This window comes from Oncorhynchus kisutch, linkage group LG12 (genome assembly GCF_002021735.2).
Source record: "Oncorhynchus kisutch isolate 150728-3 linkage group LG12, Okis_V2, whole genome shotgun sequence".
Lineage (NCBI taxonomy): Eukaryota > Metazoa > Chordata > Actinopteri > Salmoniformes > Salmonidae > Oncorhynchus > Oncorhynchus kisutch.
Genome location: NC_034185.2, coordinates 48,178,829 through 48,194,886, shown reverse-complemented (window position 1 = coordinate 48,194,886; position 16,058 = coordinate 48,178,829). Strand labels below are relative to the sequence as shown.

Below are 16,058 nucleotides of genomic sequence, written 5' to 3'. Positions count from 1 at the left end.
TCGGCATGTCCACAAATCATGTAACCACAGGGGAAATAAATCATTGGGGTGTGCCCCATCACATAATCCCCATTCCTGATTTTTTTCTTTACACTCAAACTCTGAATACCAAAGAGATTATGAAAAAATACACACCAATGTAGAAACCTCTAAATAAATAGAAGGGAAGGCGCTGATAAATAGACAATTCTACTCACCTGCCTTTGATTTTTTTCAGCCTCATTCAGCCAATGACAACGCGCCACCTTATGAATATTCAATTCATCTATGCATCAACAGCCACGCCCCTTTCAGCAGGAGAAAGGAAGCTGCTTTTTCGACCTGGCTGAAAATCTTCCCCTAGAAAGGTACATTTCAAAAGCCGTTCCCTTTGAGTTTTGTTTTCTATTACATTTTGAATGGCAACTTAGATACTTAAACCTATGGAACGCAAATTCATTCGGTAACTAGAACGTTATAACTATGTACCTTGTTGTGCACCTAGCTAGATAATGTTAGCTAGCAAGCCTGTTTCATACCGAATGCGAACCTGTCAGCAAACAGCGAGTTAATGTAACTAGCTAGCTTCCTTGCTAAGTAACTAGCTATGACATGCGCAGTAGTGAACGAAGTCATTTCAATTACAAGTTAGATCACCCCATAACCAGTTTTGTTTCTATTCATTTAACTTTATATGAAGCAAGATGTCATCTCTACGACCTTTGGTCCGGTAACTTGTTAGCGAGCTACAGTTAGCTTGGCTACCTAGCCAACGTTAGTTAGTGCAATAGGCTACGACCAGATAAGGTACTGACTTGCTGTGAAGTTGCCCGCTAAGCTGATGTAGCGAGAGGAAACAGGCACTGTTGTGTCAAATGTTTGAACCCAGTTTGGGGATTGTTGGATTACTCGCTAGCTAGGTAACCTAAGGTCTGGGTCTGTTTGCAAACGTCAATAATCCACTGACAACGTCATGACAGCCTGGTCCAAATCTGTATGAATTAAACACCATTCCTCAATCATTGTCATGCCATACAGAACATTCAACAATACTTGCATAGCACACAGTTTATTCTGGACCAGGCTAGACTGACAGTATAGTTAATGAATGTCATACATGAACATAAGACCACGACTTTCTCTTCGTAGCTCCCAGGGGCCCAGCCCACCAGTAAAGCTGTATCAGCACCGGGTCGACGGGACAGACGGAAGCGGCGCGTCGTCGTACGGGGAGTTCCGCAGTGACATCACGATGAGCTACAAGCCCATCACCCCTGCCCCGTCCGGCTCCAACCACACCCCGCCAGGTTTCTACCGACTGTCAATCTGTTATTTTGTATCCACTATAATTCATATTAGAGTCGGCTTTCTATTCCGCAACAAAGCCTCCTTCACTCACGCCGCCAAACTTACCCTAGTAAAACCGACTATCCTACTGATCCTCGACTTCGGCGATGTCATCTACAAAATAGCTTCCAACACTCTACTCAGCAAACTGGATGCAGTTTATCACAGTGCCATCCGTTTTGTCACTAAAGCACCTTATACCACCCACCACTGCGACCTGTATGCTCTAGTCGGCTGGCCCTTGCTACATATTCGTCGCCAGACCCACTGGCTCCAGGTCATCTACAAGTCCATGCTAGGTAAAGCTCCGCCTTATCTCAGTTCACTGGTCACGATGGCAACACCCACCCGTAGCACGCGCTCCAGCAGGTGTATCTCACTGATCATCCCTAAAGCCAACACCTCATTTGGCCACCTTTCGTTCCAGTTCTCTGCTGCCTGTGACTGGAAAGAATTGCAAAAATCGCTGAAGTTGGAGACTTATCTCCCTCACCAACTTCAAACATCTGCTATCTGAGCAGCTAACCGATCGCTGCAGCTGTATATAGTCTATCGGTAAATAGCCCACCCAATTTTACCTACCTCATCCCTATACTGTATTTATTTATTTACTTTTCTGCTCTTTTGCACACCAATATCTCTACCTGTACATGACCATCTGATCATTTATCACTCCAGTGTTAATCTGCAAAATTGTAATTATTCGCCTACCTCCTCATGCCTTTTGCACACAATGTATATAGACTCTCTTTTTTTCTACTGTGTTATTGACTTGTTAATTGTTTACTCCATGTGTAACTCTGTGTTGTCTGTTCACACTGCTATGCTTTATCTTGGCCAGGTCGCAGTTGCAAATGAGAACTTGTTCTCAACTAGCCTACCTGGTTAAATAATGGTGAAATAAAAAAATATTTCTATAGATGCACCCTCTACACTACCATCTTTGGTTTGGTCTCCACCCACCTTATTGAACTCTCTACCCTACCACAGTGCAGTGGATTCCATTCAATAGATAAGACGAGTGGTCCTATACCTGCACCTGCCCAGGGAACACACTGCACATCAACGGCAAACCTGAGTGTCATATGAACTCATATGAAATGTCCCCTTTTCAGGACCCTGTCTTTAAAAGATAATTCGTTAAAAAAACATACCTTCACAGATCTTCATTGTAAATGGTTTAAACACTGTTTCCCATGCTTGTTTAATGAACCATAAACAATTAATGAACATGCACCTGTGGAATGGTCATTAAGACACCAACAGATTCCAGACGGAAGGCAATTAAGGTCACAGTTATGAAAACTTTGGACACTAGAGGCCTTTCTACTGACTCTGAAAAACACCAAAAGAAAGATGCCCAGGGTCCCTGCTCATCTGCGTGAACGTGCCTTAGGCATGATGCAAGGAGACATGAGGACTGCAGATGTGGCCAGTGCAATGTCTGTACTGTGAGACACCTAAGATAGCACTACAGGGTGACAGGACGGACAGCTGATGGTCCTCACAGTGACGGACCACGTGTAACAACACCTGCATAGGATCGGTACATTCGAACATGACACCTGTGGGACAGGTACAGGATGGCAACAACAACTGCCCGAGTTACACCAGGAACGCACAATTCCTCCATCAGTTCTCAGACTGTCTACAATAGGCTGAGAGGCCGGAATGAGGGCTTGTAGTTCAGTTGTAAAGCAGGTCCTCACCAGACATCACCGGCAACAACGTTGCCTATGGGCACAAACCCACCGTCGCTGTCACTGACGAGTCGCAGTTTTGTCTAACTGGTCGGATTCACGTTTATCGTCGAAGGAATGAGCTTTACACCGAGGCCTGTTCTCTGGAGCGGGATCGAGGTGGTCTGGGACGGTGTGTCTCAGCATCATCGGACTGAGCTTGTTGTCATTGCAGGCAATCTCTGTGTGTTACAGGGAAGACATCTTCCTCCCTCATGTGGTACCCTTCTGGCAGGCTCATCCTGACATGACCCTCCAGCATGACAATGCCACCAGCGATACTGCTCGCTCTGTGCGTGATGTCCTGCAAGACTGTCATGGCTAGTGAAGAGCCCGGATCTCTTGTTATTTTCATACAAATATTTACATGTTAAGTTTGCTGAAAATAAATGCAGTTGACAGTGAGTGGACGTTTCTTTTTTTGCTGAGTTTACTACCAACCAATATGTAACAAGCCCTCTCACCTGAGAATGAATGCACCACGATGCCACGCAGCCTTTCTGCCCCTGCCTCCCATTTTAAAGATGTTAACCAGTCATAGGGCGCTTCAGTGCGTCTGAATTCTCTCTTTCCTCTGCCTAGGCTCCAGTGTGCCTTCCCCCTCACTCCCCTCCTCCTCCAATTTCAGACCGGCGTTCAGTGATTTCGGCCCGCCGTCGATGGGCTTCGTTCAGGTAGGACTGAACAGCCTGATCCTCATCTCCAACTGCTTTAACTAGTGCCTATGCTATTTTAGAAAGTCATGTTAAATATCATGTGATGTTATTCAGGGTATTATATCAATAGGGTCCAGGTATCACTAACAACAAACACAAAGCAGATGGTCATTACTGGTCAATTTAATTGTGTGTTTATTTGCATTTCTGTCAATTCGTCATGGTAATTATCCCCGTATCTCTACTCGGTATAAAAGGATTTTATCTTGCTCAGGGTCAATTCGGAGTTCTAGTTGTTTTCGCTCTCTACCAGCATATGACCTTTGTCTCATATCCCACCCCCCCCCCCTTTCTCTCTCTCGCTCTCTCACACAGCCAGTGAAAGTGTCTCAGGGCTCTACCTACAGCGAGCTGCTGTCAGTCATCGAGGAGATGAGTCGCGAGATCCGCCCCACCTACGCCGGGAGCAAGAGTGCCATGGAGAGGCTAAAGAGAGGTACTGCAGCCTGCCCCGCTAAACACCTAGGCCACAAATATCCTCCCAATGCTTGGAGCAAAGGTTGTGGTTGTATTGACATAGGGTGTTTATTAGTACTCCATAGAGGTTACTTTCCTTTTCCCTAACCACAGTGCACATACCCAGCAAGCAGACAGTAAGCACATTAATATTATTGGCATAAACACAGCCATAAGAAATTAACATAAGGCAGTGGGTGAAAGCAATCAGCAACATTGCATGGCAGCAGCAGCACACCTAAATCATTGAAATAAGCCAAATAGTATGTTCCAAGGCTTCCTGCATTCAATAAAACCAACAAGCTCAGTCATCCAGTCAATCAATCATCAGTTTAAATCCACCAAGTTCAATTAGCAAAATAGCCAGTCCAATCTGACATTGTCCTTTTAAATCCAAAGATGCCTAAATGATGTTCAATTCATGAAACGTAAATGTTATGCACAAAATCAAAATGGGAAATTACATGGTAATGGAATTACGCTGTGACTAGGATTCACTTTAACATGGATACCAAACAAAAACCATCGTTTTGTAAGGTTTGTTAAATTTTGAAATCAGTGTTTTTTGTTTGGCATACATTTTAAAGTGAAATATCGGAATCTCGGCATAATTCCGTTACCGTGGAATTGCCCAAATGCAGGACACGTCAAAAATAATGAATTAACCACTACTTGGTGATGAAAGGTAGTCATAGTATTTGAGATGGAATGGGGATTTCTGGACTGACCAAGGCTTGTAATCCCAAGGAAAATTTTTATCTTATGAATAATTACTGAAGTAAATACTTTTCAATGAAACAAACATTTCACCTATGCTTCTCACCCGACGGCCATTTTGTTCTCTACTCACATGGTTATCTGGGCTCCTTGGGACGTCCCAACCCTAAACCCTAACCTTAACACATTTCAACTTCAATGAGGTGACAGTTAATACCAATACTTAGTCCATATGTGTTTACCTGGAAATACCTGCATTTCAATTCACATTCAGGTTAAATGTGGAAATCTCCACACATGAAGTAAAAGTTATACATCCCAACTTGTGATGTTGTTGATCTGTCTTCTAGGTATCATTCACGCGAGGGCGCTGGTCAGGGAGTGTCTGGCAGAGACGGAGAGGAGCGCTCGCACATAACCCTTTGCAGAATCCCCCCCGTCCCTCGTCTCTGTACAGGCCTCATCTATGTGTCACATCTTTGTTATCCTGACTGAACTTGTAACCTTCCCTTGTTCCATTCCCTCTTCAGAGTGTGTAACACATTTTGCAGTTGTAGGGACAGTTTGCTCTCAGAACATTCTGTAACTTACATCGGTTTCATAGGCACCATGAGGGCCTGGTAAATATTGTCTGATCCTGGTTATCCAGTTCAGTGGGGGTGATGGTGATGTAAAATATTTCTGATAGATTATGGAAAACTATGCCATAATGAAATGTTTATCTGATGAGTTTGATACTCTGAATCTTTCTCTTAGCTGCTATACTGACACAACTGACACAACTACCAAAGGTTCAATTACACATTGTTTTACAGTAAGCAACACTTAAGCCTTGTTCACACTGCAAGTTAAGTGCTCAAATCAGATGTGTGTGTTCAGATAGCAGTCATTTACTGACATGGCTATGCTAGTTGTCATAGTAACGAGGAGGGTGGGGTGCGCATTGGTGTTCGTGCTTGTGCTTCCTATCACTCAGAAGTCATGTAGAAAGCAAACGTGACAATGCCTGCAATGGACATTTCCCAGTTGCTTTGAATGTTTAAAATCATAGTTTAAGAACACTTTAAAAGCCTCAGGATAAGATACTCCAACTTTCAAAACAAGTGTTTGGCTAGACACAGCAGTCAACTAACTAGGTAGCTGTTTATCTTTCTAGCACATTCACTCATTTATTTGTAAACGATTAATAAGCTAGTTAGTTGGCACATTCTTGTCAAACTGTCAAGTGTAGCTAGCAAGCAACAAGATATGCCAAATAAGTTTTTAAAAACACTTGACGGCAAATCAATCGGATTTGACCATTCAGACAAGTCTCATGGCCAGGAATCAGATTTGTATCGGACTTCAAACCACCTACGAAGGTGGCTTAAAATATCCTATTCCATGTGCTATTTGTCTGTTCAGACTGCAGGAAAAATACGTTTTGAATCGGATATGCAAAAAAAATGGATTTGATGTGAACAAGGCTTGACAGCATCTTGAAATACCCAGTGCTCTGTTCCACATGCTACCACCCTACACAGTACACACATCAAATCAAACTTTGTCACATGCGCTGAATACAACAAGTGTAGACCTTACCGTGAAATGGTTACATTTTCTACTGTCATTTCTGCTCCATCCTCCTCCCAATGAACTATTACCTCACTACACACATGAAATCAGTTTTGTTAGTATGGCAATTTTGTAAACCCAATTTTTGCAGTTCTGTACTTCAAAAATTGAATAAAATAAAGTTTTCCAATTAAAAAGTGTTTCATTTGTATGCAGTGCACCAGGAGGTTGGTGGCACCTTAATTGGAGTGCAATGTGTGGGATGGTAAACACATGATTAACATGTCTGATGTTTGCTCTGTTCCAGCCATTATTATGACCCGTCCTCCCCTCAGCAGCCACCTGTGATGTAGTGCCTGTAGAAAGTCTACACGCCCTTGAACTTTTCACATTTTGTTGACAGTGCCTCAGTTTCATGCATTTAAAATAAGGATTTTCCCCACATATTCCACACATTTTTAAGGAAGAATTTTGTGTTTCGAAAAATATAATTGGATAAGTCGCCACCCCTGAGTTAACTTGGTGGAAGCAATTACAGCTGTGAGTCAGTTGGGATAGGTCTCTACCAACTTTGCACACCTAAATTTGACAATGTCTGACCATTCTTTATAAAACTGTACAAGCTCTGTCAAGTTCTCTGGGGAGCGTTGGACAGAACTCTTAGTCATGCCACAAATTTTTGATTGGATTTAGGTCTGGGCTCTGACTGGGCCACTTAAGGACTTGACCTTTTTATTCTTTGGTCCCAGTTGTAGTTTTCTGGCAGAGGGCAGCAGGTTTTCCTCAAGGACTTTTCTGTGCTTTTATTTTCTGTTCTATCCCGATAAGTCCCTGGCATAACATGATGCTGCCACCACATGTGTTTGGTCTGCGACAAATGTAACACTGCATTTAGGCCTAAAGATACATTTTAGTCAGACCACAAAAACCTTTGCCATAGCTACAATCTCCCAAGTGTTTTTTTGGCATACTTCAAACCTGATTCAAGGTGGGCTTCTTTGAGTAATGGCTTCCTTCTTGCCACCCTACGATACATGACATGTTTGTGGGGTGCTTGGGATATTGTCACATGCACACTGACCAGTCTTGGCCATAAAAGCCTGTTGCTCTTTCAAAGTTTCCATCAGACTCTAGGTAGCCTCGCTGATCAGTCTCTTTTTTTTTAACCTTTATTTAACTAGGCAAGTCAGTTAAGAACAAATTCTTATTTTCAATGACGGCCTAGGAACGGCCTAGTGGGTTAATTGCCTTGTTCAGGGGCAGAGCAACAGATTTGTACCTTGTCAGCTCGGGGATTCAATCTTGCAACCTTTCGGTTACTAGTCCAACGCTCTAACCACTAGGCTACGCTGCCATCCTGATTGGAGGGCAGCCTGATCTAGGCAGGGTCTTGGTGGTGCCATACACCTTTCACTTATTAATAATCGCCTTGACCGTGCTCCAAGGGATATTCAAGGCCTTTGAAATCTTTTTATACCCATCCTCTGTTCTGTCCCAGAGTTCATTTGAAAGCTCACGGTTGGGTGTTTGCTTTGCAATTCACCACCCATCAGAGGGAGCCTACAGGAACGGCAAAATTGATCCTGAAACAATTTAACACAGGTGGAGGCCAATTAATTTGGTGTGTGATTTTGAAGGTGATTTAGGATCGCGAGTACAAGGGAGGTGGAAACTTGTCCAACCAAGCTATCAGTTCACAATTTCTTTTGATTCAAAAATGAAACATTTTTCACTTGGAAGTTGTGGGGTAGGATGTGAAGATCAGTGGATAAAAAAAAAACATTTTAATTCCAGGCTATAAAGTAACAAAAGGTGAACATTTTAAAAGTGTGTGTGTGTGTGTGGAGATCATGATGAAGGGGGTGAGCGTGCTCACACGCAAGCATGGGGTCACGGGTGGGTACCACTACAAACACACTAGTAAGAGTTGCACCTCTTTATTTGGCTTCTCAGTCATAACAAAACAGCAAAAGACGGCTGCAAAAAGCACTCCTGGCTGTCCCGGCGTAGACATTTTATAGAAGGCATGATAAGTAGCCTGGTTAAATCAGATTGAACACTGCTCACCAATGAATATAATGTTGAGTGTAGCATTTACTCTGCTTCAACCAGGCTAGGTAAGAACACCCATTTCATACAACTGACACTTGAGTCAAGTCATGGTGACCCTTAGATGCAATTTTCACAAATACAAGGGACAAATGAGTTAAATGCTGGTATGACGAGCTGTGTCATTCGTTTGATGTGCAAGCCTATGAAAATGGGCCCTACAGAAGAGGCTCTCGACCTTCTAGTTGATGCTTGCCAGTGAGACATCGCCCCGGTTTCATTACCATCTCTAACCCTTCAGTGACTATTGGAGGCCTGGAAGGAGTAGTCTAAAATCAAGCCTCCGCCTTCCCCTATCTATATTGCCTTCCCCTATCTATATTGCCTTCCCCTATCCAGTCGTTTCAGTTCGTTGAACACAGGAATGAGCTAGGGGCCAAAATGATGGCCACTATCCCAACTACACTCACTGATGCCAATGACTTGGCAAATCATTAGCTCTGTTCGACTGACCAAAAGGCAAGTGGCGTTGGGGTGATGGTTGAGTTGAGGGCAATACAGTCCATTACAAAATGTCCTAGCTTAAAATATACAGGACTCCAAAGACACAGATTAGCAAATGAAATGTAATACAGTAATAATAACATAACAATAATAGATACAAGTGAAGATAAGAGTAAATAACTTGGATAGTCATATATAGAACATTAATAGGGGTAAATGAGAAAGGGGTGAACAAGAGGGATATGGTGGAGACTGCTCTAGTGTCCATACATATCATACATCTTATGATTGTCTCCGAAGTTGATGTCCCAGTCATACTGCCAGAAGTGGAGGATCTCCTGCGTATTCCTGTGCTTTCGCAGCGTTTGTGATGTAAAATGGCTGTTTGCAGTAGGGGGGAAACTGAACATTGAAAGTCTGTTGGTGTGGAGGATACATTTGTGTGGGTGTGTAATGTCATTCTACAAATGATGAAGTGAATCTAGATGGAGAATATGTGCCATGCGAGTGGCGTGTGGGTTTTGTGAGGGCATCCCGAAAGTGATGTTTCATGGGGAAACTGAATATGGCTTTGATGTGTGGATAAAACTAAACGTGTCAGCAATGTGTCCACAAATGTTCCTCCTCTCTTCTTTTATAACAAAAATAAACATCTTCTTAATTCAACCCTAAAAGAGTGCATAACACAGTTTTAGACATTCAAAAAGTACAACATTACATAATTAGTCATTCAACACTAATAAGGGATGAAATAGTGCCAATTTAAAAATACATCAATTAGTGTAAAGATGGATGGATTGTTAATTTCACTAGTAAAAGAAAGGGTAGATATTTTCCTCACACCGGGTAATCTGATTCTAGATCTGGGAAAAACACTCAAATAGCGTTCATGTATGACTGCTGATATAGATTAGTTTGGCCTTTTAGATTATATGGACGCGGGGTGTGGGGGGCTGATCCTACGTAAGCACTCCTACTCTAAGATGCTGTTTTAATATGGGCCTAGATTCTAAGAGAAACTTCTAGAAGGTACTCGGCTACTCACCGTGGTAGCGGTGGCCGGGGCGTTGCTGTCGTAGCTGAACAGACTCTTGTAGCGGCCCTTCTCCTCCTTCTCCTTGGAGCGGATCCTCTCCTCCATGGCCCTCAGCTCCTTAGCCACCGATGGCCCCAGCGACGGGTCCAGCTCCACCACCTTGGCAAAGTCGGCCCGCGCCTCCGTCTCGTTCCACACAGCCGCGTGGGCCTTGGCCCGCTTGAAGTAGGCCTTCACGTTGTCTGTGGGGGTGGGAGGCAAGAGTGTGTCAATGCGAAAGAGACTGGTGTGTTCATATGTTAAGTTTACACACATTTAAGTTGAGCAGCTGGTAGTAAGCAATAACAGATCAAAAGGACTTGTGTTGGGGAATAATCAGAATTGGTGGGTAACATAGATAAGATGTTTTATTTTCATGATATGCTTATGAGTTATTTCTCATAAGAATGTATTTTGTTGTACTATAGTGGTGGCCATTGGCAGTTATCTGTTCTATGTCAAGACTAAGTTGCATGGTCCGCAGAGAGGGGAGAGGTCAAGGTGTCATCATGTGTAAACATATCTTTTGCTCCACTGTGTCTGTGTGCCAGTTACTCCCTACTTTTCCCATCGGGGAGAGGAGGATGGCAGTGTCTGGAATCATTCTATGCTCCCCGTGAGCTTGTCCAGGATTGGTTGTATTTAGAATTGGTTGTATCTAAATGACAATTTGATATATGCCTGTTGATATGGAGGATTGGTTTATGGTTCTGGGTTTGAGTAAGGAGACAAAGCTGAACGATTTATTATGTCTATGCTGTCTGACTATATGTGTTCTTTGCTATTAAAGGATCTCAGTTGCAATGTAGAGGGGGCTCTCAGAGAATTCATTGATAGACACTGAATTGATCTGAGAGTCACAGGGTTGTGATAGAGCTCATATAATTAAAGATGGACTTTGATAACTAACTCTGACTTGTGTTGTGGTTTGCGCTCATGATTTGGTAAATAGAGGAAATTTCCACGACACTTGTCATTCACTAGCAACAAGCCTGCTGTAGACCGATAAAACAGCAAAAGTAACAAATGTTTATTTTTAAAGGGATCGCCGTAAGTAATGACAGTGCGGCAACAAATTACACATTCGCTTTCAGAGCATAGCTTATTGTTATGTGAATTCAGCATATTCACTTGATCCTAGGGCAGGGCTACACCTTGAATGTATTCATACGTTTGTGACTCACCCTCGTATTTGGAGAGGATGGAGGAGCAGTGGTCCAGCACCTCGTAGTACTGACCCTGGATCAGCTGACACTGGCAGTAGTTCAGCATCAGGGGCGTGATCATGAGGTCCAGCTTGATCCACCCCTCATCTCCTGGACGCTCCTGATTGGAGGAGGGGCCAAGGATTGGGAGGAGTTAGAAGACTAGCCACTTATTTAGTGGGGTTAAGACGTTCTATAGACAGGGAATGCATAGATCTGCTTGTCATGTCAAATGAGAATGGATAGTTATCTCAACTAAATGAAAAGCATTTGTCTGAAGTGCTCTAAATGTTACCCTATTAAATAAAAATACCCCCAAATAGCATGGGGACCAGGTTTGAAGTCAGAAAGGTTTACCTTCATCTGCAGGTTCTTCAGACAGGCGATGGCGTTGTGGTACTTCTCAGCCGCCTCCTTCACGTCACCCTTCTTGTACAGGGCGTTACCCTCCACGTGGATCTGAGGCACCACCTCCAGCTTCTCGTCGTCCGTCATCGCCCAGATGTCCAGTCTGAACGAGCCGGGCGTCAAAACCTGGGAGAGAGGCGTCAGTCGTATTATTCCATCAACATGTATTTATGCAGTGAACTGACAGAGGCATGAGTGCTACTTGGGTGATAAAAGGGTTAGAAAACATTTTGATGTTGTGCTTTTAACAAAAACTGTTGTCACAAAATGCTTTTACAGTAACCAGGCTTTGAGCCCAAAAGAGCAAGCAGTAGCACAGTGGCAAAGGAAAAACTCTCAAGGACATAAACCTTGAAAGGAAGGGTGCCATCCTCCTCGATGTCGTGGTCAAAGGTCAGAGTTCATTTAAACATCTAGGTGAGACAGATGTCCATTTACTTAATGCCCCAAGCAAGGAAGATGCTTTGCTCTAAGAAATATGCAGTAGCACCATGGCAAGGAAAATTCCCTGGATGGAAAAAACCTTGAGAGGAACCAGACTCGGCACATGGTGCTTGGACCCCTAATGGAGAAGAAATAAGCCCCCCCCCTCCCTCACCTCCATGAGCTCCAGGGTGAAGACCAGGGGCTGAGGGTTGGCCTGGAGCTTGTCGAGGTCACAGTGGCCCAGGGAGTGGTGTGAGTGGATCTGAGCAATGCCACAGCAGTGTCTCTGGCCCTCCAGGGGGTCCTTCCCTGCACTGATGTTCCTCAGGGACTGGGACACCAGCGGGTATAGGGCTGTGTGCTGCGGGGAGAGAAAGAGAAGGAAAGAGGATGGTCACATTACATTCACTGGGACAAATTGAGGGACTGGTGGTTATGAAAGTACAATTAAGGCAGTTCTCTGAATGGAAACAATTAACAAAACGTAGACGAACCCTGTCAAATTCCATAACGGTCAATGTTTTTGCCACACATTGTAAGTGTGTGTGTACAGATGTAACGGTCTCTAATCCATCCAAGTCAACCATATTAAGTTGGGCGACCCACCTTGACGTCACATGTGAAATCTGCCACCTCTCCCTCCCTCATGGTGGCAATGACTCGCTCCCACACGGCCAGCTTGAACTTCTTCCCCAAGATGAGTTCCATGGGCTTGCTCCGGCCCCCCATGGTCCTGGAGTCATCCAGCACTGTGCCATCGCACAAGCTGGAGCGGTAGTGAAATATCACCTGTTGGAAAATTGAGGGGATAGAATGGAGAACGGGTATTACACAAGTGGATAAATCATGTAATACACTGAACAAAAGTGCAACATGTAAAGTGTCCCATGTTTCATGAGCTGAAATAAAAGATCCCAGAAATTGTCCATATGCACAAAAAGTGTTTTTCTCAAAAAAATTAAGTACAAATGTGTTTACATCCCTGTTAGTGAGCATTTCTCCTTTGTCAAGATAATCCATCCCCCTGAGAAGTGTGGCATATCAAGAAGCTGATTAAACAGCATGATCATTGTACAGGTGCACCTTGTGCTGGGGACAATACAAGGACACTAAAATGTGCAGTTTTGTCACACAACAATGCGAAAGATGTCAAGTTCTGAGTGAGCATGATATTGGCATGCAGACTGCAGGAATATCCTCTGGAGCTGTTGCCAGAGAGTTGAATGTTAATTTCTCTACCATAAGCCGCCTCCAACGTTGTTTTAGAGAATTTGGCAGTACGTCCAACCGGCCTCAACTGCAGACCACGTGTAACCATGCCAGCCAAGGACCTCCACATCTGGCTTCTTCACCTGCGGGATCGTCCGAGACCAGCCATCCGGACAGCTGATGAAACTGTGGGTTTGCACAACCGATGAATTTCTGCACAAATGTCAGAAACCGTCTCAAGGAAGTGGATCTACATGCTTGTGGTCCTCACCAAGGTCTTGACCGGACTGCAGTTCGGCTTCGGAACCGACTTCAGTGGGCAAATGCTCACCTTCGATGTCCACTCGCTGGAGAAGCGAGCTCTTCGCGGCTGAATCCCAGTTTCAACTGTACTGGGCAGATGGCAGACAGCGTGTATGCCGTCGTGTGGGCGAGCGGATTGCTGATGTCAACGATGTGAACACAGGGGCCCATAGTGGTGGTGGGGTTATGGTATGGGGCAGGCATAAGCTACAGACATTGAATACAACTGCATTTTATTGATGGCAATTTGAATACACAGAGATACAGTGACAAGATCCTGATGCCCATTGTCGTGCCATTCATCCACCGCCATCACCTCATGTTTCAGCATGATAATGTACAGGCCCATATACCAAGGATCTGTACACAATTCCTGGAAGTTGAAAATCAAATCAAACTTTATTTGTCACATGCGCCGAATACAACAGATGCAAATAGTCCGGGTGGCCATTTGATTAATTGTTCAGCAGTCTTATGGCTTGGGGGTAGAAGCTGTTAAGGAGCCTCTTGGTCCTAGACGCTTGCCATGCGGTAGCGGAGAGAACAGTGTATGACTTGGGTGACTGGAGTCTGACAATTTTTGGGGCTTTTCTCTGACACGCCTAGTATATAGGTCCTGGATGGTAGGAAGTGTGGCCCCAGTGATGTACTGGGCCGTACGCACTACCCTCTGTAGTGCCTTACAGTCAGATGCCGAGCAGTTGCCATACCAGGCAGTGATGCAACCGGTCAGGATGCTCTCAATGGTGCAGCTGTAGAAATTGAGGATCTGGGGACCCATGCCAAATCTTTTTTTTCTCCTGAGGAAAAGGTGTTGTCATGCCCTCTTCACGACTGTCTTGGTGTGTTTGGACCATGATAGTTTGTTAGTGATGTGGACACGAAGGAATTTGAAACTCGTGACCCGCTCCACTACAGCCCCTGTTCGGCCTGCCTTTTCCCGTAGTCCACGATGTCCCAGTTCTTCCATGGCCTGCATACTCACCAGACATTTCACTCATTGAGCATGTTTTGGATACTCTGGATTGATGTGTACGACAGCATTTTCCAGTTCCCACCAATATCCAGCAACTTCGCACAGCCATTGAAGAGTGGGTCAACATTCCACAGGCCACAATCAACAGCCTATATGCAAAGGAGATGTGTCGTGCTGCATGAGGCAAATGGTGGTCACACCAAATGCTAAATGGTTTTTAAAAAAAAATATGTTATCAGTGCCCAACATACGCATATCTATATTCCCAGTCATGTGAAATCCATAGATTCGGGCCAAATTCATGTATTTCAATTGACTGGATTTCCTTATATGAATATGACATTTTTTGTTCAGTGTACATGACATGCATTGTATTGATGAAACAGGGTTTTTTCTGTTTTGTAACAGTGAAATGTGTAGTCTCTACATAATCACTTCCCAGCAGGCCCAACATTATTATATACAAACGTTGGACAATAAATGCTGATAAGAGTGAGCTGGTGAAAGGTTTATAATGCATGTCTTTCACAGATTAAAAAACTCCACATAAAAATAAATTCGAGATTTTATCAACAGGAAAAGAGGCAGAAATTCACACTGATTATCCAACAATACTGTCGATCATGCCGAATATCCAATTAAAACGTATAACTAATGTTTACCGACCAATAAGAGACGAACATCAATGAAAATGTGTCCATCCTGTAAAAGCCCCGCCCTCTTACAGTTTCACCAAGACAATTATCGTTTTTGCTCCAACAATTACTTGTTAGCTGATAATTTCTGTAAATAACAAACTATAACTCTGTCTACCAGAATGAACTAAAATAAGGTAATGTATGCGTCACCTCTGAACATGTAAAACCTCGATAATTACGCTCCATGCTAACGTTAGCAGCTAGCTAATAATGCTAACCAATTTAGCCAGCCATACGCATACAAAGCTACTCTTTGAACGTGGATTAAATGCAGTATTTTATAACTCACCTTGGTCCCATCAGGAAACGTTGACAGATCTCCTTTGCCAGGACTGATCACTTTCTTCTGAATGCCTTCTGCGAGTAGCTTGGTAGCCAGTTCCTCCATCCTTGTTTCCCCGAGTGTCAAAAAGCAGCCGATTGCCTATCTTCGGGAGCTCGAGAGAAACCAACACATAAATTGACGTCACTGCTGACGGCTAGGGACTTCAAGCAGTTTTGTGATTAGATTACCTTCTACCAGTTGAATGTGATTGTCCATTGATTATTTTTCACCACTCTTCTCCAACACTGATGTTGTTAAATTTTTCCTACATACCAACATAATGCTTTTCAAAAGCTTATTGTAGCCAACAATCTGCATATTGGATACTCTTGCACTCAGATTTGATGAGCTACACACAAGCGCAAATACTCA

At 43.8% G+C, this 16,058-nt stretch overlaps 2 protein-coding genes across 4 annotated transcripts; one reads left to right on the top strand and one right to left on the bottom strand.

The window, feature by feature from the left end:
- Positions 1–221: 221 nt before the first annotated feature.
- Positions 222–6,705, top strand: LOC109901094 (cyclin-dependent kinase 2-associated protein 2-like). Of its 2 annotated transcripts, none has more exons than XM_031837708.1 (5): positions 222–347; positions 1,129–1,286; positions 3,648–3,739; positions 4,097–4,217; positions 5,305–6,705. In XM_031837708.1, exons 1-5 carry the CDS (start codon positions 268–270, stop codon positions 5,370–5,372), a joined length of 519 nt encoding a protein of 172 aa, XP_031693568.1. In that variant the 5' UTR covers positions 222–267; the 3' UTR covers positions 5,373–6,705. The 2 variants fall into 2 exon arrangements, with proteins under 2 accessions (XP_031693568.1, XP_031693569.1); XM_031837709.1 differs by having other exon boundaries at positions 324–442.
- Positions 6,706–8,429: 1,724 nt separating this feature from the next.
- On the bottom strand, positions 8,430–15,829 carry LOC109901093 (AH receptor-interacting protein). 2 transcript variants are annotated; one of them, XM_020497117.2, is made up of 7 exons: positions 15,651–15,829; positions 12,782–12,964; positions 12,348–12,536; positions 11,699–11,875; positions 11,321–11,462; positions 10,107–10,339; positions 8,430–9,729 (listed from the first exon to the last, which is right to left on the bottom strand). In XM_020497117.2, the coding sequence occupies exons 1-7, from the start codon at positions 15,747–15,749 to the stop codon at positions 9,724–9,726; spliced, it is 1,029 nt and encodes a 342-aa protein (XP_020352706.1). In that variant the 5' UTR covers positions 15,750–15,829; the 3' UTR covers positions 8,430–9,723. The 2 variants fall into 2 exon arrangements, with proteins under 2 accessions (XP_020352706.1, XP_031693551.1); XM_031837691.1 differs by lacking the exon at positions 8,430–9,729 and having other exon boundaries at positions 11,317–11,462; positions 15,651–15,807.
- Positions 15,830–16,058: the final 229 nt, after the last annotated feature.